At 45.8% G+C, this 25,289-nt stretch overlaps 1 protein-coding gene across 2 annotated transcripts; it reads right to left on the reverse strand.

The window, feature by feature from the left end:
• Positions 1–6,707: 6,707 nt before the first annotated feature.
• LOC116572049 (protein kinase C theta type-like) lies at positions 6,708–9,494 on the reverse strand. 2 transcript variants are annotated; one of them, XM_032310739.1, is made up of 2 exons: positions 7,933–9,494; positions 6,708–7,869 (listed from the first exon to the last, which is right to left on the reverse strand). In XM_032310739.1, exons 1-2 carry the CDS (start codon positions 9,375–9,377, stop codon positions 7,257–7,259), a joined length of 2,058 nt encoding a protein of 685 aa, XP_032166630.1. In that variant the 5' UTR covers positions 9,378–9,494; the 3' UTR covers positions 6,708–7,256. The 2 variants fall into 2 exon arrangements, with proteins under 2 accessions (XP_032166630.1, XP_032166629.1); XM_032310738.1 differs by having other exon boundaries at positions 6,708–9,494.
• Positions 9,495–25,289: the final 15,795 nt, after the last annotated feature.

Consider the following 25,289-nt stretch of genomic DNA (forward strand, 5'->3'; position numbering starts at 1 on the left):
ATTTTAGCAAAAGTAACAAACCTAGCAACTAGAAAATTGTATCTATCTGCAAAATACAGCTTTGCCAGCATGGTAGAGGAAAAGCAAAACAAAATAAGTAAGAAAAGTTTAACATTTCACAAGAGTTTTACTTTTATTTTTTATTTATTATTTTTTATTTTTCATTTATTATTTACTTCTATTTTCTACTTTATTTTAATGAAAATGTCATGACCATAACATAAGAGCAGAATTAAACCAACATGAGAAATTATTTTTTCATAAGTTATAATAAACTAGCTTGGTGATTAATTCAAAAATTATATTACAAACTTCAGTGTTCTTGCAGTAAGTATCACTTCATAAACAAATGAGTCAGGAGTCATAAACTAATGATGATTCTAAATGTTATTTAGAGAGACATTCTGTTCTTAATATATTTCAAATATTCTACACAAGGCAAAGTGGATCCAAGTAATCTGTAGGCAAAATAAGATTTTAGAGAAGTATATATTTCCAACAGTATTTATAAAATATTACCTTTATGTAAGGCATCATCCTGGACTTTGTGGAAAACATACAAAGGAGTAAGAAGTGGCCCTTCAAGAAACATATACAATATCAAGGTTTAACATGAAGCAGCATGTCTTCTCTAAGTAAAAAAAGCATTGTACCAACTGACTTTACTGAAACTTTATATTTATTGCTCTCGTTTTAGGTCATATTGTCCTTCTGCATGCAGGCTGCTATAACGGACATGATATAGACTGAATAGCTTATAAAGAACAGGAATTTATTTCTCACAGTTCTAGAACTGAGAAGTTCAAGATTAAGGAATGGGCAGATCCAGGGAGAGCCCACTTCCTCATAGATGGCTATCTTCTCACTGTAAATGTACATGATGAATGAAGCAAGAGAACTCTCTGGGGTCTCCTTTAAAAGGACTGTAATCCCACTTATGACCTAATCACCTCCCAAAGGCCCCTATGTTTTAATACTATCACTTCCAGAGTTAGATTTCATAATATGATTTTGGGAGACATAAACATTCACACCATAGTATATATAAACAAAAAAAGACACAGAAACAACAAACAACAAAAATTATTTTAACTACCTATTATTTTCAACTACATAAAATTTTAATTTGTTTCTATATAATATTAAATAACTCATTTGAGTGATTCACTTATATCCAATGCATCTGAGTGCAATTAAATTTGCTTACCCAACATATCCAGCAGCATATTTCCTTCAGACTATCCCATTCCCCACCTTACAGGATTTACCACAATCAGAAGACAGGGGATAGAGGATAGATAGATAGATGTATACATAAACACACTTGTACATACACATATGCATATTTTTTCCTGTTAATGATACTCATGCAAATAAAATTTAAGCTCAAGGAAACCTGTCTTGTGTGTTACTTAATATCCAGTTTTTAGTCAACATCCAAAAACAAATAATCCAATAAAAACATGGATAGAAGACATGAACAAGTGTTTCCCCAAAGAACACATTCAAATGTTCAGTAGATACATGAAAAGATGTCCATCATCATGTATCATCAGGAAATTGCAAAGCAAAACTAGAAAGAGATACCACCTCACACCTGTCAGAATGGCTAAAATCAACACTACAAGAAACAAAAGGTGTTGGAGAGGATGTGAAAAAGTAACACTTGTGGGGACTGCCTGGGTGGCTCAGTGGGTTAAGCCTCTGCCTTCAGCTCAGGTCATGATCTCAGGGTCCTGGGATCAAGTCCCACATCGGGCTCTCTGCCAGGCATGGAGCCTGCTCCCTCCTCTCTCTCTCTACTTGTGATCTCTCTCTGTCAAATGAATAAAATCTTAAAAAAAAAAAAGAAAAAGTAACAATTGTGAACTGTTGGTGGTAATGCAAACTGATACAGCCATACTGGAAAACAGTATGGAATTTCCATAAAATTTAAAAATAGAAGTCCTTTGTGATCCAACAATCCTGTTGGTGTGTATTTACCCAATGAATATAAGAAAACTTATTCAAAGGGATACTAGCACCCCTATGTTTATAGCAGCATTATTTATAAAGCTAAGATATGGAAAGAGCCCAAGTATCCATCAATTGATGAATGAATAAAGAATAAGTGGTATGTATATACAATGGAATATTATTCAGCCATAAAAAAGACTGAAATCTTGCCATTTGCAATAACATGGATGGAACTAGACAGTATAATGCTAAAAGTGAAATAAGTCAGTCAGAGAAAGACAAATACCTTTACTCATATATGGAATAAAAGAAACAAAACAAACAAGCAAAGGGGAAAATAATAAGACATAGAAAGAGAAACAAAGCAAGAAACAGACATTTCATTACGGAGAACAAACTGATGGTTACTTGAGAGGATCTGAAAGGAGTGATGGATTAAATAAGTGATGGGGGTTAATTAGGGCACTTGTCATGATGAGCACTGAGTGTTATATGTTATATTGTACACATGAAACTAATACAACCATATATGTTAACTAACTGGATTTCAAATGAAAACTTTTTTAAAATACCCAGTTTTTAGCTCACATTCTGGCTTACAAAAGGGATTTAGTCAGGAATTTGGAGATTAGTTAATGAACAAATAAAGGGGTGAACAGGCAGTTGTTAGATAAAATTACTATCCTTTCTGGCATGATCTTATACCTTTTATCTAGAATTATTTTTAGCACTTTAGACTCTTCCTATTTTATTTTGAGTCATTAAACAAAAATTTCCTCAAAGGACCTTAGACTCCATCCAATTTGAGCAACAGTGTGAGAGAGGAAATGGTGTCCAGGAGGAAAAAAAAAAGATGAAACTACTTTTGTTTACTAGTGAATGCATAGTTCTTCCACAGAAGAAGCTCTAAATGGTCATGGCTCCAGCTTTATATGTGTTCAGTCATATGTTCAGAAGTAGGTAACACTATCAAAAAATATAAAGCATCTGAGATTATTTTCCCTTATTTGAAAGCTGTGTATGAGTCTGCCGTGGTTTCTTGGGTGTTGATAGAAGACGCAGACTCATGGTTCAGAAATAATATAGTTATTATTCACAGCAATAGAGGTAGCCAGAATATTAACAGTATTTGTGTGTGTGTGTGTGTGTGTGTGTGTGTGTGTGTGTGTGTGTGTGTAGGGGTGGGAGTTATATATCAGTTCTGAGCCTCAGTTCCCACAAGAAGAATCAAAACAGAGGCAGATAATATTTGCAAACACAACAGGTTAAGTTAAAAAAAAAGATACTATTTCTGTCTTCCAAGTCTATTCAATACAACCATCTTCAAAGGATGGTCTAGAACAAATAATAAATGCAGAAATGTAAGCAACCAATTGAAAAGTGTCTCCCAAGAAACACACTTTGAGAGTCTTCATTTGACAAAAATACTATAGGATATTACATGGATCAGGTGCATTGAATACTGGAAGGTTAAAATTACAAGGGACCAAATATTTTTAAGCAGTTCTGGCATCCAGTAGAGTTCAAATAGGTTTTATAAGATTGAGGAAAGAAGCCATCAAAACCTGGGCCCAGGGGCGCCTGGGTGGCTCAAGTGGGTTAAGCCTCTGCCTTCGGCTCAGGCCATGATCTCAGGGTCCTGGGATCGAGCTCCGCATCAGGCTCTCTGTTCAGCAGGGAGCCTGCTTCCCCCTCTCTCTCTGCCTCTCTGCCTACTTGTGGTCTCTGTCTGTCAAATAAATAAATAAAATCTTAAAACAAAACAAAACAAAAAAACCTGGGCCCAATTTTCCCAAAAGTATGATTCTGATTCTAGTCTCTATGATGTTATCCCTTGAAGACAATGTCTCTAATTGAGTTGAATTAGTTTACTAAAGAGCATACCCCCATTTGTTGTAGGAGATGAACAATATGCAAGAGGCAAAATGCCACATGGAAGCCACCTGGTCTTCAGTGGAATATAGAATCAGTTCCTTTGGGATGAATTTGTTCCACATTTGACTTCCCACTTAAGGGAAAATAAGAGTGCCTTCTAATAGATTTTAAATAGGAAATGACAACGGAAGCTTATACAAGATTATAAAATGGGAAATTTCATTTAGATAAGCAATAATTTCAAAGTCATCTTCTTAATATTACAGACTCTTCACATAATCATAATTTTATTTTGGTATTATATGGTAATTTCAAATATAGTAAATATAAAGAATTTACCTCTGTAATTATAGCGAGTCTGGTCGTAGTTTAATGGCAACAAAACTTCAATTTAGAAGTATGGTCTACCAATTATTAATACATTTGGAAATGGTGTGTCATCTTCACTCCACTTGTCTCACTAAAACAGTGAGCCAAAAAAGTAGGTCCAAGCTGTTTACTATGGTCAAAATGGGTTGCTTTTGCACTTGGTAAAGAAGCAGTCATATTTTGGAAGAAGAAACTGAGGCTATTAATATTTTCAACTTATTTTCAGAAAAGGAAAGAAAGGATAATCTAAGCTAAAGCCAAAATCTTACACAAGGTGGCAGGAGAATGATCCTTTCCCAGATAAAGGGTTTTTCAACTTAGCCATGTTAGGAGGAAGAAGAGATGAGACATTGTGGACTTGACTAAGGTTTGTACACTGTTCAAAAAGTTTTCAAAATAATGTGTATTATTTTTCTTCTTTTAGTTGAGACAAAACAAACAAACAAACAAAAAACCACTAATGAGCTTACTCTTAAATGAGGTAAACAAGAAACTAGCAAAGATTGAGTGTTAGGTATTGTCCCCCTCCTTTTTTTTAAATTATGTTATGTTAGTTACCATACAATACATCATTAGTTTTTGAAGTAGTGTTCCATGATTCATTGTTTGTGTAAAACACCCAGTGCCCCATGCAATATGTGCCCTCCTTAATACCCATCACCAGGCTCACCCATCCCCACATCCTTCTCATCTTTAAAACCCTCAGTTTGTTTCTTGGAGTCCATAGTTTTTCATGTTTCATTTCCCCCTCCAATTCCCCCACTTCATTTTTCCTTTCCTTCTCCTAATGTCCTCCATGCTATTCCTTAGGTTCCACAAATAAGTGAAACCATATGATGATTGACTTTCTCTGCTTGACTTATTTCACTTAGCATAATCTCCTCCAGTCCCATCCATGTTGATGCAAAAGTTGGGTATTCATCCTTTCTGATGGCTGAGTGATATTCCATTGTATCCATAGATCACATCTTCTTTATCCGTTTGTCTGTTGAAGGGGATCTTGGCTCTTTCAACAGAATGGCTATTGTGGACATTGCTGCTATGAACACTGGGGTGCATATGGCCCTTCTTTCCAGTAAAATAGAGCTAGCCTATGACCCAGCGATTGCACTACCGAGTATTGACCTCAAAGATACAGATGTAGTGAAAAGAATTAGGTATTGTTAAAGCACAAATGCAGGGGATAGAAGTTATGGTACAGAAGAGGGAAGGGCAACCATATGGCAGAGTAGAATAAAGTAGCTCAGGAAGAGATTAGTCATATCCAGATATTGTAAGGCATGTGGGGTTGGCAGGGAGAGCATGAGAAATCATGAGAGCAGAGAGAGAAAATGGACCAGGCAGGAGAGGTTTATAACATTTTAACATCTAAGGTAAGCATATGCAAAGCAGAATAGGGAAAGAAATAAAAGTTTTTATAAGACTCAATACATAAGGAATAACGTGGAGGACACTGGGAGATGGAGAGAAGTGTGCTGGGGGAAATCGGAGGGAGAGACAAACCATGAGAGACTGTGGACTCTGAGAAACAAACTGAGGGTTTTGAAGAGGAGGGTGGCAGGTGGTTGGGTGAGCCCAGTGGTGGGTATTAAGGAGGGAATTTATTGCATGAAGCACTGGGTGTGGTGCATAAACAATGAATTTTGGATCACTGAAAATAAATTAAAAGAAAAAAAAAGACTGACTACAGACATGGACCTCAGTGTAACACAGATATGGAACTCACTTCCCACCGACACACACACACTATGATAATAATAAATAATAATGCAATTAAGAAAAATGCCTGCCAAATAATTTTTCCTCTTTTTTATTTTTATGATTATTATTTTTATTTTATTTTTAAAGTTTTTATTTAAATTCCAGTTAGTTAAAAAAAGGTTAATATTAGTTTCAGGTGTACAATATAGTGATCAACACTGCCATACAATGGCTTAAATAAAAAAATGAAAAAAAAATTTTTTTAAGATTTTATTTTTTTTTCTTTCTTTCTTTCTTTTATTCCAGGTTTACATATCTACCTCTTTATCATTAAGTCACAATATTTTATCAAAATATACAAACAGCACAGATACTTAAAAATGTATAGCTAGAATTCTAGTTAAACAAGATCGACTGCTACCAGTAGCATGCATAGGTCTTTTATCTTGAATAATGCCTAACGGGAGACAAATGAGTCATCAAATCAACTTTAAGGGTATAATAAGAGATTGGTTTTCTCTTCTGTTGGAAGAATTGTGCACTTCCTTTCTTGTTACAGTGTGAAGCGGATGGTAATGAGTGACTTCCACTGATACTGAAGTCAGCTGAGAATGGGCGGATGAAGTAATTCTACGGGGAGGAGTGAATGACTCTATCTTGGTTCGACTCTAATGTCTGTGTTGACAAGATGGCCACAGCAGGTGTTTTATTAAACCCTCCATCTCAGTGACATGAGCTCTTCTTACTTTCCATTTCCTCCTTCCCGAGAACTTCAGGGCTAATCAGAATGAATGGATTTGTAAATCTCAAGTTACAAGCTACGTTTATTGTGAAGAATTCCCATAAACACCGATCCAGGCCTGCCCCCACCACCATTTACACTTCCACAGATGCGAACAGAACCAAATGGGTCAGTGGTTCCTTGTCTGCATCTGGATGACGTCCACTCCTGCAGCTGGTGACATCCTGTTTCGGTCTTGAGAAGTCGGTGCTCCCTGTGTCCTTCAGGTCATTGATCAGCTGTTGGTGGCCAGGGGAAGAGCTGTGATTTAGGGCAGTATGAACTTTTCAGGTCTTTCCACAGTGCAGAGGACAACCATCATGCCAGTCAGTAGCTATGGTTAGTAATGACCTAGCTTCAAGAGTGACCACAGGAGAGGCACCAAAGGGCGTGGTTAGTAGTGGAGTGGAGTTGGCTTCTGCTACGGATACGAAGTCACTGAGGAGCTAAAAGGTCTCAGCCTGTATTATTGAGTGTTTCTTTTCTTTCCCAAGGTGAAAAAGCATCCAAGGAGCGTCACTGGAACAGGTTTGCAGATGCAAGGCATATTCCCTCGTGTGTCAGGGGAGGTCCTTCAGGATATCAACCTCTCCATCCCTGGGTTAATGAAGGAAAAGTTTCTGAACATGTTCTGGTCCATACTGTTGATCAGGGCTCTGTCCGCAAACGACAGCCGGGGTTTCTCATTTAAGAATTCTTTGTCGAAGTTGCTGCAGTCATACGGTGATTTCACTTTGGGCCGGAATGGTGGGTCAATCTCCTTTCTTTCAAGCTCTTCCCAGTTGATCTCCCGAAACAAAGGGTGCTGGCGGATGTCTCCCCTCACTCCCAGCCTCTTTTCTGGTTCCCTCACGAAGAGCTTCACTAGAAGGTCCTTTGCCTCCTTCTCAAGCCATCGAGGGTAGAAGGGATTGTCCATTCGGATGGAGTGGAAAAGCTCTTCTTCATCTTGCCCGTGGAAAGGTGACTGACCAATGAGCATCTCATAGAGGAGAACGCCGAAGGACCACCAGTCAACAGAATGGTTGTACTTCTGACCCAACAAGATCTCCGGGGCGATGTAGTCAGGGGTTCCGCAGAAAGTGTTTGTCTTGGCATCTCCTAACATGTTCTCTTTGCACATTCCAAAGTCTGCTATTTTGATATGTCCATCTCTGTCTAACAGGATGTTATCGAGCTTCAAGTCTCTGTACACAATTCCTTTGGAATGAAGGAACTGCAGACCGAGAATGATTTCAGCAACATAGAACGTTGCTCTGGAAAGATCAAACTTGTGGCAGCTTTGGATGTGGTACATTAAGTCCCCTCCATTGAGATACTCCATCACAAAGAAGAGGTTTTCCTTGGTCTGGAATGTACAGAGCATGTGCGTTAAGAACGGATGCTCCCAGGCCAGGGAGAGAACTCTCTTCTCCACCATTGTACACTCAACATCATCGTCCATCAAAACCACGTCTTTCTTTAAGGCTTTTATTGCAAAAAACTGATTGGTTTTCTTGAACTCTGCTAGGAAGACCTTGCCAAAACTTCCTTTCCCCAACATTTTGTGCAAGATAAAATCCTCGATTTTTAGTTTCATATGTACAGATGGTCTTTCTATGTTCGGTTCAGGTTCTGGACGATGGCACATCTTCTCCATCTCATCCAACGGTGATTCCCAAGAGATTCCCTGAGGCTCTTTTTTCCCAGGTGCTGGTACACACGGCAGCCTAGCTTCACCTTTTATGGAGCACGGGAGACCGATTTCAACGGGACCTTCTCTGAAGATGTGTTCAGTATCTCTTAAGCAGCGAGCCTGTTGAGTGCTCTCAATCATCGCCAGTGCTTCAGCCATTAGCTTCTGGTTTATGCCACAAAGGTTGGCCACCTTTGTCTGGCATCTGTGGTGGACGTTCATGCCACATGCGTCGCACTTGAGTCCCTGCCTGGCCAGGCCCCACAGCAGTGTCCCACAGTGCTCGCAGAAGGTCGGGCTTTTGTAATTGTAGACTTTAAATCTATGCGGCATGTCAATTTTGAACCTCTCCTTGTGGAACATGGTTTCTCGGCTATTGATGGCTGATCCCGTGCATTTAGCTATAACTTTATCGATACACTTCTTGTGAATTGCTGCATTACACTGTCGACACTGGTAGCCTTGTTTGTTCAGACCCCAGACAAACTCATGGCAGACAGAGCAAAATGTGGGTTGTGGGAAAAAGGTGGCGGTGAACTCATGGCACTTGACATGGTGGACTTTGGCCTGTTTGATGGCTCCTCGGCGGTGATGCAAAGCAAAGAAGCCTTCAGTCTCAAATTCACTCATGTCCTTTGTGTCACTCATTTCCAGAAAGTATCTTGCATTCATTAGCATTCGACCTTGAGGTTTCAGCTCTAACCATATCTCTGCCTTCCCGTTGTTCTTCCGGCATCGCTCCGCCAGAGAGGAGAGCTCCACGGTAGTTTCGGATATCAGGTCCATGTTCTTGCCCTTCACAATGATCTGCATTACTCTTCCCTTGTTGATGTGGGCGTCAAAAGTGCTGTCCCAGGGCGGGTACATAGTTGGCTTTTTCTGGATATACATTTGCCCATTCTCTGATTCTACGTATTCTTTGACAAGCACAGCACAGTAAGGGTTAACAGCCTCTCCTTGACATGCCTGGCAGGACCCACAGTCGAAGTTGGACAAACCAATTCGAAGAAATGGTGACATGATTGCTCCCTGCAGGCGGGGCGGCCGCGCGGGCTCTGGCGGGGCTCGGCGCCGGCCAGGGGGCGCTCGTCACCCCGCCGCCCGAGCGCCCGAGCGGGCTCCGCGGACGCCCGCCCCGGAGCCGGCGCCCCGCGCCCCGCGCCGCGTCCCCTCCCACCGCGGCCTAAGATTTTATTTTTAAAAACCTCTACACCCAAGGTGGATTTCAAACGTACAACCCCAAGATCAAGAGTTACATGTTTTACTGACTGATCCAGCCAGGCACCCCAACAAATAAAAATTTTATAAAATTGTTGAGTTTGTGGGAGTCTCATTTGCTCAGTCAGTTAAGTGTCTGCCTTTGGCTCAGATCATGATCTCAAGAGTCCTGGGATCGAGCCCCATATTGCTCATGCTCTCTCTCTCTCTCTCCCTCTCTCTGGCTTTTGCTCTCAAATAAATAAATAAAATATTTTTTTTTAATTGTTGAGTTTGTTTAACTAGTTTTAAACTAGTAGACAGAGATGAAGATAAAGTATGATGTCATGGCAGGGAAAAATACAACTTACACGTTTTAAAAATAAAATGTGCAATGCAAGTTACATCACTTCTTTTATCACCACACTGGGACTTTCCCTACTGAGTTGTTGTAATGTAAGGACCTATTTTATATTTTTATATTTTAGCAAGAGGCTTTCATTGAGGTTAACCCTTAAACTGTCCTTGCTCCCCTTCCCCCAGGGGATTCACTTCAAAACAAGTCCTGGAAATCAGCTCCAGGTAACAAAGCCCATATACAAGGGTGGGTCAGGCCAGGTGGAGACATCAATCAGCGGGGGGTGTGTGCATACTGTCTCCCTAGATACTAAGGAGTATGCCCCACTCCTCCCCCCTTTGGGAACCTTTTTCGCACCAATCCTAATCAAGGTGTAATAGGCTGGGTCAAATGTCTATACTAGGGTAAATTGTACCTCAATTCGTCACCTAGCCTCACTGTGGAGTTTCCTGTGTGTGTTAAAATCTCATTGGTCACCTGTGCGTGGCCAGCCCTGACTGCATGGCCTTTGCCCTTAAAAGTGAGACTGTGAAACAGCGAAGGGTTGCCTTCTCTCGTAAGAGGTGTGGCCCCAGACGTTTGGTTAGATTCTTGATGCTTGGTGTGAAATAAAGCTTTGCTTGACCTTCGCTTTACATCAGTCTAGCTCCTTTAATCATAGACCCATTATTGGGGCATTACAGTATTAATCTTATAGTAAAACGTCCACAATGCATCCATCCATCATCCTACCCCTTAACATTCCCCTTTGGACAGACCCATGATCTAGAACAAGCCTTATTTTATAGTGCCTTGTAGGAGATTTTTGCTGCTGCCTAAATTGCCTACTTTCCTCTCACCATTACCACAGAAAGTGGATCCACTGAAACAAAGGGGTAGTGTAAGAAATTAACAACTTCCATAAATCTCTTTAAATAATAAAGTATAAGATAGTGATACCTTTTTTTTCTGCCACATAACCAATTCTTGCAAGAATAAGGTCATATAAGAGAATTTACAACACATGCTAGCATTATCCTACTGGACCCAGATTATTTGTATGTTTCTCTGACTCTGAGAAATGTAGTTATTTACATGACTGAAACCTACAAATTGTTTGATATGACTACTAATATCACCTACATTATTTTAAAGCCTGTTTAAGGCTTCTGAAATACATAGGTTTTGTAAACACTTATTAAGCATCTTGTATATATCAAACGCTTTAAAAATATCTGCTTTTAAAAAAAAAAAAACTCTACCTCAATGGAACTTTGAGTCTGAAAAAGATACAGGCAATATACAAGGCAACAGATAGAATAATTACATATTTGATTATATACTCCGAGGATGTCACATTAAATTGATATGAAAATGATGAGAAGGATCTGAATTTCTTGTCAAAATTTTTTGCCTTAAAAAGAAATTGATATTTAGGGAAAGTTGTTACTGAAAGAGGTCCTGTGTCAACCAAAAATGTTAAACCATGATCTGACTAAATTTTCCAGTTGTGATCATTGCTTTGTTTAGCTGTCTTATATTAAGACTGAATTTAGTAATTCAGTCTCAGATTTCAGTAAGTCTTTTTTTTAAAGATTTTATTTATTTATTAGAGAGAGAGAGAGAGTGGGCGGGGAGGGGCAGAGGGAGAGGAAGAACCAGACTCCTTGTTGAGCAGGCAGCTGATGCAGGACTGGATCCTAGTACCCTGGCATCATGACCTAAGCTGAAGGAAGACACTTAACCAACTGAGCCACCCAGGCACTCTAGACTGTAAACTTCTTAAAGGTAAAAAAGTTTATTCTTCTAGTAGTTCCACAGACATTTCTATCATCCATAAGAAAGCATGTACTGATGTAAAATGCCAGGAAATCAAATTATTTAAAAAAGAAAGAAAGAAAGAAAAGATATATCTGGATAAAGGGAAAAACAGAAAATCTAATAATACATTGAATTATTAGAGCAAAGAGTGGAGGAAGAGAAAATAAATATGAAATAGAGATTTCCACTAAAAGAAAAAAATTGAATAAGGCAGGAGATTTAGAAAATTATTATGACAGACTTGAGAAAAAAATAAAATGGGAATTTTTAGAAAATAGCAATGAATGAGAAGGTAAATTGTTCCTACCTCTATAATATTAGCTGTTTGTTGTTGTTGTTGCTAATTTACCTATTTAAGCTAATAAACAAAGAAAGGTTTCATTTAGGGATAAGGTTTCTATATATTTTTTTTTCCATTTAGGGATAAGGTTTCTATATATATTTTTTTTAATTGTTAGAAAATGTGTCACAGAAAGTGTTTAAACTTTAAGATACAGATGCAACAAGTAACGAACTATATTGTTTGAACGTCTAATTTGTAAATGCTGTTAGAGGAAACTTGGTGGAAATGTCCTTATGTGGTTGTGTTTCTGGAACTAAGTATACTTATTAATAAGGAATAGTTTAAAATTATTAAATGACCAGGAGTGGACAATTTTCCTAATCCTATCAGCTCTTTGCAGCTCTTTTATTAGCCCCCTTTAGGAATATCAGCTTTATTTATCTAATTAAATTTTATATTAATATGCTTTTGACTTTTGGCCTTTCTCTTCCTTCTGTTCTTTTTTTTTCCCCTAAATTACATGTTTCTGTTTAACAGCTACTATCAATTCTTTGATATGAATTCTCAACATCAATTTACTAACTCCAGAGATGAAGCAGCATCAATATTTAGAAGCTAAGAATACAAAGCCTTGGGCATCTGGATGGCTCAGTCAGTTAAGCATCTGCCTTGACTCAGGTGGTGATCCCAGGGTGGTGGGATGGAACCCCAGGTTGATCTTTCTGCTCAGCTGGGAGCCTACTTCTCCCTCTCCCTCTGCCTGCAGCTCCCTTTGCTTGCGTTCTCCCTCTCTTTGTCAACTAAATAAAATAAAATAAAATAATGTAAATAATACATTTATTTATTTATTTAAATGCAATTATTACACAATACATAATGTATTGCATAATTATAATAATGATTAAATAACTTATTAAATATTTATATTAACTATATCAATTTAATTAAATAAATATTTTTTAGAATTTAAAATATTTCAAATTTAGATTATTAAATATTAAATCATTAATTTAATAAATAAATATCTAAACATAATTAAATAAAATAATATATTTATTAAAATGAATAAAATAATGTTACGTCATTATCTGAGCATGTATTTTTAAATAGTCTAAAAAAACCATCTAATAAAGTCTAAATACATTGAGTTCAGATATTTATACTTGTTAACCCAGACACTCAACCCACAGACAGTTTCAAAACATTTGTTTTTATCTACTACTCAAAATACGATTGTAATGTATTTATAACTTTGACATAGCAAGGAAACTTGGAGGAAAAGGAGACATTTGCTTTTAATATTTGAAAATTATTTTGTTGATTTAAAAAAAATAAAAACCTGGGGAACGAGCGGGGACAGTTCCACAGTTGTTTGCCATCGCAAGGTGAGGGCGGTGTGCAATGCTGCTCTTGCCTCTCCTCTCGTCTGGGGAAGACACAGGCATGCTCCCAAGTCCGCCTGAATGCCAGAGGAAAGAGCCAGTCGCTGCCTAAGCTGGGAGATGACAGTCTGCACAGAGTGCCTCCTGACGACACACACTGCTGCAGGGTCAAGGCTTTGTCTGCTTACTTGGAGAGGCAGTTTGAACCCAGGGCATGAACCTCCTGCCCGGGAAAGCAAGGTCCAAGGGGCACCAACTCTCCCGCACTTCTCCTCTGACGCAAGAGAGTGAAGTCCCAAACCTTTGCTGAGGAAGCAGCAGCAAAGTGCTGTTCTCGCCAAACCAAAAACCTCTGCAAAGAGCGCAGCTTTCGCTGGGAAATCAGAGTCAGTTCTGGGGGATGCTGTTGCTTGCTTATGCGTGCTCTGGGCAGCGTGGCGAGAGAAACCCGCATAGAGCGAAACCCTCATTGCCGGACATCCCGTCTGCCCGAGAGAAGGATGGTCGCCCCTGAGGAAGAACCTTAAGGAAAGGGACACGCCCTTCATCCCTCTCCCCAGGAGCGTGTCTGGGGATGGGGCAGCAAGCAGCCTCGGGAGAAGAGAGGAGACGTTGGCATTGCTGTCGGAAACCTGACGCGAAGCATGAGAGCATGCCCTCTGAGGAACAGCGGGCGGGTGGCAAGGAAAGTGTCAACTGCTCCCTGTGCAGAGAGACAGAAGCCTGGCTGCTTAGGAGATACGAGGGGACGACTAGGGCTGGGGCATGTGCTCCACTTTGAGAAAGGAGTCTGGGCAGAAGCCAGGCCTGTCCTGGGGCTCTGGGCACAAAGGCACAGCAGCTCACTGGGCACCTGTCCCTAGGGCAGACTTCGGGTTGCCTCCAGAAGCCTGACCCTGAACTCTCTGAAACTGCTCCCAGGAGCAACGGGCAGTCAGCTACCATCTTCCTCCCAGACGTGGCAGCGTTTGTGGTCGCAGTGCCGTCTGGGGAAGGAGCGTGGATAGTTCCACACATGCTAGCCATCGCAGGGTGCGGCGCTGTGCAGTGCTGCTCTTGCCTCTCCTCTCGTCTGGGGAAGACACAGGCATGCTCCCAAGTCCGCCTGAATGCCAGAGGAAAGAGCCAGTCGCTGGCTAAGCTGGGAGATGACAGTCTGCACAGAGTGCCTCCTGGCGACACACACTGCTGCAGGGTCAAGGCTTTGTCAGCCTAGTTCAGAGAGGCAGTTTGATCCCAGGGCATGAACCTCCTGCCCGGGAAAGCAAGGTCCAAGAGGCACCAACTCTCCTGTACTTCTTCCCTGAGGTGAGAGAGCTAACACCCAAAGCTTTGCTGAGGAAGCTGCAGCAACGGGCTGTTCGCGCCAAGCCAAAAACCTCTGCACAGAGCTCAGCATTCGCTGGGTAATCAGATTCGGTTCTGGGGGATGCTGCTGCTTGCCTGTGCATGCTCTGGGCAGCGCGGTGGGGAAAACCAGCATAGAGCGAAACCGTCTTTGGCTGGACATCCCCTCTGCTCGAGAGAGAAGCGTGGTCACCCCTCAGGAAAGGGACATGCCACTCAGCCCTCTATACAGGAGCTTGTCTGGGGAAGGCGCAGCAAGCTGTCCTGGGAGAAGAGAGGAACCGTTGGCATTGCTGTCGGAAACCTGACGTGAAGCACGAGAGCATGCCCTCTGAGTAACACTGGGCGGTGGCAAAGAATGTGTCACCTGCTCCCTGTGCAGAGATACAGAAGCCTGGCTGCTAAGGAGACATGAGGGGACGACGTGGGGAGGGGCGCGTGCTCCACTTTGAGAAAGAAGTCTAGGCAGAAACCAGGCCTGTCCTGGGCTCTGGGCACAAGGGGAAAGCAGCTCATTGGGCACCTGTCCCTAGGGCAGACTTCGGGTTGTCACAAGAAGCCCGATCTTGAACTCGCAGAAACGGCTCCCAGGTGCAACGGGCAGTCAGCTAGCATCTTCCTCCAGGATGTAGCAGCGCTTGCGGTGGCAGTGGTGTCTGGGGGAAAAGCGGGGACATTTCCACACATGCTAGTCATCCAAGGACAAGGGTGGTGTGCAGTGCTGCTGTTGCCTCTCCTCTCGTCTGGGAGGACACAGGCATGCTCCCAAGTCCGCCTGAATGCCAGAGGAAAAAGCCAGGCCCTGGAGAGCTGGGAGATACACTGGTGCAGGGTCAAGGCTTTGTCTGCTTACTTCAGAGAGGCAGTTTGAGCCCAGGGCCTGAACTTCCTGCCCGGGAAAGCAAGGCCCAAGAGGCATGAACTCTCCCACACCTCTTCTCCCCTGACGCGAGAGAGCGAACGCCCAAAGCTTTGATGGGGAAGCAGCAGCAAAGTGCGGTTTTCGCCAAGCCGGAAAGCTCTGCCAAAGCTCTGCATTCGCTGGGAAATCAGAGTCGGTTCTGGGGGCTGTTGCTGCTGCTTGCCTGAGCGTTGTCTGGGCAGCGCGATGGGAGAAACCCTCATAAAGCTAAGCCCTCTTTGTCCAGACATCCGGTCTGCCTGAGAGAGAAGCGTGGTCGCGCCTGTGGTAAGAGCCTTAAGGAAAGGGACACACCTTAAGGAAAGGGACAAGCTCTCCAGGAGCTTGTCTGGGGAAGGCGCAGCAAGCTGTCCCGGCAGAAGAGAGGAGCCGTAGGCATTGCTGTCAGAAACCTGACGCGAAGCAAGAGAGCATGCCCTCTGAGGAACAGCGGGCGGGTGGCAAGGAAAGTGTCACCCGCAGGGTGTGCAGAGAGACAGAAGCCTGGCTACTAAGGAGACACGAGGGGACGACTAGGGCAGGGGCGCATGCTCCCCTTTGAGAAAGAAATCTGGGCAGAAGTCAGGCCTGTCCTGGGGCTCTGGGAACAAGGGGAAAGCAGCTCATTGGGCACCTGTCCCTAGGGCAGACTTCAGGTTGCCACCAGAAGCCCGACCCTGAACTCGCAGAAACTGCTCGCTGTTGCGACGGGCAGTCAGCTACCATCTTCCTCCAGGATGTGGCAGCGTTTGCGATGGAAGTGGTGTCTGGGGAAGGAGCAGGGACAGTTCCACACAAGCTAGCCATCCAAAGGCAAGGGCGCTGTGCAGTGCTGCTGTTGCCTCTCCTCTCGTCTGGGGAAGACACAGGCATGCTCCCAAGTCCACCTGAATGCCAGAGGACAAAGCCAGGCCCTGGCTATGCCGGGACATGTCTTTCTGCACAGAGTGCCTCCCTGGGTGACACACACTGCTGCAGGGTCAAGGCTTTGTCTGCCTACTTCGGAAAGGCAGTTTGAACCCAGGGCACGAACCTCCTGCCCAGGAAAGCAAGGCCCAAGAGGCATGAATCTCCTGCACCTCTTCTCCCCTGAGGCAAGAGTGCGAACGCCCAAAGCTTTGCTCGGGAAGCAGCAGCAAAGTGGCAGCAGCAAAGTGTGGTTCGCGCCAAGCCGAAAAGCTCTGCGAAAGTTCTGCATTCACTGGGAAATCAGAGACGGGTCTGGGGCTGTTGCTGCTGCTTGCCTGAGCGTTGTCTGGGCAGCACGGTGGGAGAAACTGGCATAGAGCGAACCCTCTTTGCCCGGATATCCCGTCTGCCCGAGAGAGAAGCGTGGTCGCGCCTGTGGTAAGAGCCTTAAGGAAAGGGACATGCCTGTCACCCCGCTCTCAGGCAGCTGGTCTGGGGAAGGCGCAGCAAGCTGTCCCGGGAGAAGAGAGGAGCCGTTGGCATTGCTGTCAGAAACCTGTTGAGAAGCACGAGAGCATGCCCTCTGAGGAACAGCGGGCGGGTGGCAAGGAAAGTGTCAACTGCTCCCTGTGTGGAGAGAGAGAAGCCTGGCTGCTTAGGAGATACGAGGGGACGACTAGGGCTGGGGCACGTGCTCCACTTTGAGAAAGGAGTCTGGGCAGAAACCAGGCCTGTCCTGGGCCTCTGGGCACTAGGGGACAGCAGCTCATTGGGCACCTGTCCCTAGGGCAGACTATGGGTTGTCACAAGAAACCCGATCTTGAACTTGCAGAAACGGCTCCCAGGTGCAACGGGCAGTCAGCTACCATCTTCCTCCAGGATGTGGCAGGGTTTGTGGTGGCAGTGCTGTCTGTGGAAGGAGTGGGGACAGTTCCACACATGCTAGCCATCCAAGGGCGCGGGCGGTGTGCAGTGCTGCTGTTTCCTCTCCTCTCATCTGGGGATGACACAGGCATGCTCTCGAGACCGTCTGAATGCCATAGAAAAAACCCAGGTCCTGGCTAAGCCAGGGTGACAGTCTGCACAGTGTGCCTCCCTGGTCGACACACGCTGCTGCAGGGTCAAGCTGTGTCTGCTTACTTCGGAGAGGCAGTGTGAACCCAGGTCTCGAACCTGGTGCCCGGGAAATCAATGCCCAAGAGGCACCAACTCTCCCGCAGCTCTTCTTTCCTGACACGAGAGAGTGAACGACCAAAGCTTTGTTGGGGAAGCTGCAGTAAAGTGAGGATTGTGCCAAGCCGAAAACCTCTGCGAAAGCACAGCATTCATTGGGAAATCAGAGTGAGTTCTGCGGGCTGCTGCTCCTGCTTTCCGGAGCCTAGTCTGAGCAGTGCAGTGGGAAAAACCTGAATAGAGCGAAAGCCTCTTTGCCTGGACATCCTTTTTGCTGGAAAGAGAAGCATGGTCATGCCTGTGGTAAGAGCTTTAAGGAAAGGGACACGCCTGTCACCGCTCTCTCCAGGAGCATGTCTGGGGAAGGCGTAGCACGCTGCCCCGAGAGAAGAGAGGAGCCATTGGCATTGTTGTGGGAAAACTGACGCGAAGCAGGGGAGCCTGTCATCTGAGGAACAAGTGGCCGGTGGCAAGAAAAGTGTCACCAGCTCCCTGTGCGGAGAGACAGAAGCCTGGCTTCTAAGGAGACATGAGGGGACTAGGGCAGGGGTGCATGCTCCACTTTGAGAAAGGAGTCTGGGCAGAAGGCAGGCCTGTCCTGGGCCTCTGGTCCCAAGGGAACAGCAGCTCCTTGGCCACCTGTCCCTAGGGCAGACTTCGGGTTGCCACCAGGTGCGCAACCCTGAACTCCCAGAAACTCTCCCCTGGAGCAATGGTCAGTCACCTACCGCCTACCTCCAGGATGTGGCAGCCTTTGAGGATGCAGTGGTATCTGGGGAAGGAGCGGGGACAGTTCCCCACACCTCCCCATGCCAGGGGGCTGGCGGTGTGCAATGCTGCTGTTGTCTCTCCTCTTGTCTGGGGAAGGCACAGGCATGCTCCCAAGTTCGCCTGAATGCCAGAGGAAAAAGCCAGGCCCTGGCTAAGCTGTGAGATGACAGCACAGAGTGCCTCCCTAGGCTGCTGATGGGTCAAGGCTGTGTCTGCTGACTTCGGAGAGGCAGTGTGAACCCAGGGTGCAAACCTGGTGCCCGGGAAAGCAAGGCCCAAGAGGCACCAACTCTCCCACAACTCTTCTTCCCTGACACGAAAGAGCCAACGCCCAAAGCCTTGTTGAAAAAGCAGCAGCAAAGTGCGGTTTGCGCTAAGCCAAAAACCTCTGCGAAAGCTCAGCATTTGCTGGGAAATTTGAGTCCGTTCTGTGGGCTGCTGCTTCTGCTTGCCAGAGCCTAGTCTGGGCAGCGCGGTGGGAAAAACCCGCATAGAGCGAAACCCTTTTGCCCAGACATCCCCTCTGCCTGATAGAGAAGCGTGGTCGCGCCTTTGGTAAGAGCCCTGAGAAAAGGGACACACCTGTCACCACTCTCTCCACGAGCATGTCTAGGGAAGGCACAGCACGCCGCCCTAAGAGAAGTGAGGAGCCATTGGCATTGCTGTCGGAAACCTGATGCGAAGCACGAGAACCTGCCCTTTGAGGAACAGCGGGCCGGTGGCAAGAAAAGTGTCACCCGCTCCCTGTGAGACAGACGCCTGGCTGCTAAGAAGACACGAGGGGACGACTAGGTCAGGAGCACGTGCTCCACTTTGAGAAAGGAGTCTGGGCAGAAACAGGCCTGTCCTTGTATACCCGGCTCACAAAGAAGACAGGACGGCGACACTGGTCTTCAGGCAAACCTCTCTGGGGGCGCTTTAGCAGGGAAGCATGCCTTGATGTTTTGGCAGAAGCACAGAGCCACTGCCAAGGGAGGGCTTCAGCAGAACACCTTTGCACAGCAAGCCCCACTCCGTCTTGTGAAGAGAGAAGTGGTGGTGACACCTAGAAACACAGATCAAGGCGCCAATCCCTAACCACGTTTAACGAGCTTCACCGAGGATGCCCTGTCAAGTCCCCATTCCACTGAAGCCCAAAGCCTTCTCTTAGGCGCATAAGAACGTGCCCAAACCCTGATGGCTTGGCCTCCATATCAGAGACAGATGGATGCCGCCAGCATCTCTGCTGCGACAGTGCGTTTCAGGGACACACAGTCGTTTCACCCAGGGGCCTGGATGCCGAAACGGACAGCGCGGCCCTGAATTCAAAGCAACACCGTGCTCCGGGAAAAATGTCCTCCCTGAACGACGTGCGCAAAGAGAGAAGCATGGATGTGAGAGCAATGGGCCTGCTTCCTGAGGACAGAGCACCCAGGCTGTGGGGACAGCCTCTTCCGGGGCAGCACCTCGTGACTTCCACGGGGAAGCGGTTTGCTGTCTCGGAGTGTGTGGGAACGCCGGAGGTCAAGCTCCTCGACCTCCCTGTGAGAAACAAGTCAGGGTGGAATGTCGCTCTCGACCCGCAAGAACGACCCGCAGACGAGGTTGAGTGGCAAACTTCTTTATTGTCAGTCTTCTACATATCTTGATCCGGGAACCCCGCTCCTCAAATTAAGCCCCTTATTATAGTATCAGTAGTTACAAATGCCCAATCACCATATCACGCGATTCACCTAAACACCAATCAGAAGGACTACTAGTCACCTTATCCATGAGCATGTGAGATGCTCGTGAGCACCTACGTGACTCCATAGGTTTCTATTGTTCTACAGATCTTGTGCCCTTCCCCAAAACTACAGGTTAATCATATACCCTCCTTGTGACTCCAGGCATTGAACGTGCTGTCGTCCACGAGCGCACCCATTTTCCTTGGGTTAAACATTCACAGTCCCATTATCCTGGGCCTAGTCACCTACGTGACTGCCATCCACAAGTGCATGGCTCCCCACATCTCCCCCTTTTCTTTTATATATGGCAGGGATCGTGCCTGTCTTAGGTTGCCAATCCTCAACACACATGCTTACCCGTCATCGGGTACTCCCCCTGGATCGAGGAGCCCCTGTCTTAGGTTGCTATGGTGAGGGATCAGTCTTACCCGTCTTTGGCTACCGATCCAGCATACTAAGCCATATTTGGGGGGAGGTACCAGCTCCAGAGCCCACACACATACGTGAGTTAAAATTGTCATGCGTGTGGTAGACATATAGCCTGAGGAGGGAACAGGAGTCAGAGGGCAATAGAGCAATATTAATATACTAATGATCAAAGAAGGTAAGGCACAGATCGCAGCATGGTTATTCTAATACTTATAATTTTTACCTCATGCTGCACCTTTTATATTATTTTTCTTCTTATGCTTTGATTGTATCATATGTAACTGAGCACATGTTTTCTTTTTGAAGTTGGACCAGACCTTTAGAAATCCTCCTCCTATAAGCAATAGACATAAGATGATTCCCAAAATTCCTACTAGAATCCAGAAGGTATAATGTAAAATATTTCCTGGGTTAAATCCCTGTAAAGCATCTTTTAAAGTAGTCAAAATACGACCAGCCATTTTTGCTGGATTAGATATATCTAATCGCGCATGCCCAATGGTAGTGATTTCTCGTTGTAACTGTAAAAGATCTAGACTAACATTAGTATCATGCCAAATTCCCCGCAAATGGTTGTGTACTTTTTCCCAAGAAATATTATTGGCTGACAAGGGCGTCACACAAATATGTTGATAGGCACCATGGCACATGAAAGACATTTGCGCTTTTAGAGCAGAGAGTTGTGTGCCTAGATATTCTACAGCCTCTTCTATTCCAGTTATTAGCATTCCAATAAATCGCCTTTTTCTAGACAGCGCATTTTCTAGTTCTAAGGCAAATTGATAACCATAATTAGCATACCACGGTCCCTCCACCTCAACAGGTAACAAGTAAAAAGGTGGTTGCATAACTAAAAACACATGAATAGGTACATTGGGATTATACGTATCAACGGGCACACAATTAGAAAGCTTACAATTAATACAACTTATGTGATAGAGACTATTATCCTTAATCACTTGCCCCCTCCCTATTACAAGCAAAAATGGTTTAGGTACACAAGTACGAAAAGTAAGACTTCCCGATTCCGGTATAGCTCTAGAATTATTAATAGGTCCCATAGCGGCGGCTCTTTGATCCTTGAAGATTCATCTCTTGTTCCGGCCTCAGTGGAATTGGCTCCATCTTCCGGAGGACAGGCAGCAGAACAGTCATCATCATTCTCACCATCAGCAGCAGCATCTTCCACAGGTTCTACCGCGACCAGCCTGGTGAGGCGTTCCGGTACCCAGATTGGAGCAGGCGCGTCCTGCGGAAAAACACAAAGAGAACCTCGGTGCCATCTAAGCACCGGGTCGGGTTTGGATAATTGGCCTTGCAAGTCTCCTGCCCCTTTCAGTGTCTTCCAAGCCCTGAGGGCCGCTGTGGCTATTTGTTGATACATCGCAGGGGGGTATGTACTCTGCACTTGGGCCCCGAGGTATGGCCCCGTGCCTGTCAGCATTTCCAAATTCCATTGCGGGTTACCCGCGGCTGCATTTCTCCGTGCTGTGTCCAGACAATTGTCCTGATTTTGGATTTTCCATTCTAGATACTGCCCCCCACTCAAAACCGCCCTGGCTAAGTTAGCCCAATCTTCGGGAGCGAGATAGAGTGTTCCCAGCGACTCCACAAGGGAGACCGTAAAGGCTGCTTGGGGCCCATAGCTGCTAACTGCCTCCTTCAGCTGCTTCACCAACTTAAAATCTAGTGGCTGGTGGTACCTCTGCTGATTCTGATCTTCTAATACTGGAAAAAAACCTTTTCCCGGGCCAAGGACCTCTCTCCAATTCTCCGCGGCGCAGCCCGAACAATAGCACGTCTTGGTGCAGCTGGGCTTATAAGGCGGGGGCCACTCATGGGGTGGCGCTGTGGAGCTAGAATGCGGAAGCGGCATAACTTTCGTTTTTAATTTTGATTGTGCCACAACTGCGGCTTCCGCCCCTGCTCTCAGCTGCGCCATTACTTCTCCCTGCACTCTTAACTCTCCTAATAGTTTTTGCAATTCCGCCTCTTTATCCTCAAGTTGTTGCCTCATGGCTCCCAAGTCTGTCTGGAGACCGGGAGATTCCTCCTTCTTGTTGTTTGCCTCTATCTTTTCTAGCTCCTGCAACTCGCTTTCTGACATCCCTTCTGAGCTTTCGCTTTCAGGGTCAGAGTCTCGGGAGGAGCCCTTACGGGATTCTTCTTTCACTTGCAAAAGAACTTCCCCTCCCTGTAGTACTGCTTGCTGCAGGGGCTCTCGGGGGGAATGCAAACATACTTTCACCAGGGACCACACGGCGAGAGTCCCCGGGGATGTAGAGAGGCAGAGTTTTAAGTCCTCGCTCAGGTGTTTCCATTGTGGCACATTTAGGAGCCCTTCTTCTATAAACCAGGGGGCAATCTCTGCTACTTCTTTTAAAAAGGCTCGGGCTGTTTTTGCCTTTAAGGGGGTACCGTTCATCTTGAGAACGTCTTTTAGGGGATCTTCCATTCTACGTCTACTAAGCTCGTTCCCCATCCCGAGGAAACTTTCACTTGTATCGTCCCTGCCGAGGGAACTTTCACTTGTATCGTCCCTGCCGAGGGAACTTTCACTTGTATCGGCAATTTCACCGGCCTCTTTTAAGAAGGCGCGAGCAGTTTTAGTCTTTAATGGAGTGCCATGAGCTTTCAAAAGGTCTCTCAATGGACCTTCCATTTTATAGCGGGCAAGTTCGTTTCCCATCTTTGGAAACCCTTACACCTCTGAGGAACCTTAAAAAATTGCCCACTAACAATAGTCCCCAGAGACTTCACTCCCGTCTAAAGACAGGAAATAGGCGCGCACTTTAGCTCGTCACCCTAGGGCCCTTTAGGGTGAACTTCTTGTTGCTCTTACCCCAATCCTCGGTCCACGTCCAGAGTCGGGTTCCCGGGCTTCGGCACCAGATGTCGCTCTCGACCCGCAAGAACGACCCGCAGACGAGGTTGAGTGGCAAACTTCTTTATTGTCAGTCTTCTACATATCTTGATCCGGGAACCCCGCTCCTCAAATTAAGCCCCTTATTATAGTATCAGTAGTTACAAATGCCCAATCACCATATCACGCGATTCACCTAAACACCAATCAGAAGGACTACTAGTCACCTTATCCATGAGCATGTGAGATGCTCGTGAGCACCTACGTGACTCCATAGGTTTCTATTGTTCTACAGATCTTGTGCCCTTCCCCAAAACTACAGGTTAATCATATACCCTCCTTGTGACTCCAGGCATTGAACGTGCGTCGTCCACGAGCGCACCCATTTTCCTTGGGTTAAACATTCACAGTCCCATTATCCTGGGCCTAGTCACCTACGTGACTGCCATCCACAAGTGCATGGCTCCCCACAGTGGAATGCCAACACTGTCCCCACACACGTAGCTCCACAGACAAGGATGCCGTCTCCAAGCTTAGCCTGGAAACCTCAAGTAAGCACCACCGCCTTACCTCCAAGAAACAAGCCTGAAGCCGAGCTACCTTTCACGTGCAGGCCTTTCTCGAAGAGATAAAGAGATGGCGCGTCGGGTTGGGGCTTAAACCTAAGGAAGGCTGCCTGCCGGGCCTGGGGTCATGGTCCGTCCAAGCAGGCCCCTTCTCTCGGCCTCACTGAAGTCCCGACAAGGGCGTCAGAATCGGCTCCTGCTGTGACTGTGAAGCGGGACCCACCGCAGAACAAACACTCTCTTTCGGAGGGCGTGGGCGGACTTCTTTTTTTTTTTTTTTTAAGATTTTATTTATTTATTTGACAGAGAGAGAGATCACAAGTAGGCAGAGAGGCAGGCAGAGAGAGAGAGAGAGGAAGAAGCAGGCTCCCTGCCGAGCAGAGAGCCTGATGCGGGACTCGATCCCAGGACCCTGAGATCATGACCCGAGCCGAAGGCAGCGGCTTAACCCACTGAGCCACCCAGGTGCCCCACGCGGGCGGACTTCTGACAGCAGCTTGGCTTCCCTCAACCCGACGCACGCCCACGCGTCAGTCCGCCCCCCATGAAAGCAAGTGTTAAGAGAGCACCGTGCTGCTAGGACAGGACGTCGACGCCGGCCTTCAGGCAAACCTCTCTGGCAGCGCCCTAAGGATTGAGCCCTGCCCTAAACGGGTGGTGGACACGCAGAACCTGTGCCACGGGCTTGCTTCGGGACGACGCATTGGCCCAGCAAGCCCCACTCCATCCTGTGAGGAGATAAGCGGTGGTGACACTTAGAAGCCCAGAGCAAGTGCCAACCCCTCACCCCTTTAACCAGGTTCACGGAGGGGGTCCTGTCAGCTCCGCGTCCCCCTAAAGCCCAAAGCCTTCTCTCAGAAGTGGATGCAAGTGCACAAACCCTGATGGCTTGGGTCTCCACCACAGGGCCCTTGGGTCGCGCCCGCGAGTTGGTGCAGAAGCATAAAGAATGTTCCCGACCATTGGTTTGTAGGACATGCAAGAAGATGGCCCTTCACTCAGCCTCACAGAAGCCTCACACAAGGGCATCAAAACCGGCTCTAGCTGCTACCATGCCCGCGGGACCCTTGCAGTACACATTGCAGGTCTGAGTGCGGGGGAGTACTTCTGACAGGCAGCCCCGCTTATCTCAGCCTGACCATCATCATCGTTGGGCCCCTGGAGCAAGCATTAGGAAAGCACTGTGCTGCATACCCGTCTCAGGCAGAGGACAGGTCGTTGACACCCTCCTTCAGGCACATATCCTT

This window comes from Mustela erminea, chromosome 13 (genome assembly GCF_009829155.1).
Source record: "Mustela erminea isolate mMusErm1 chromosome 13, mMusErm1.Pri, whole genome shotgun sequence".
Taxonomy (NCBI): domain Eukaryota; kingdom Metazoa; phylum Chordata; class Mammalia; order Carnivora; family Mustelidae; genus Mustela; species Mustela erminea.

Coding starts and splice junctions, on each gene's coding strand:
- LOC116572049 (XM_032310738.1), bottom strand. CDS start 9,377: ATGTCACCATTTCTTCGAATTGGTTTGTCCAACTTCGACTGTGGGTCC.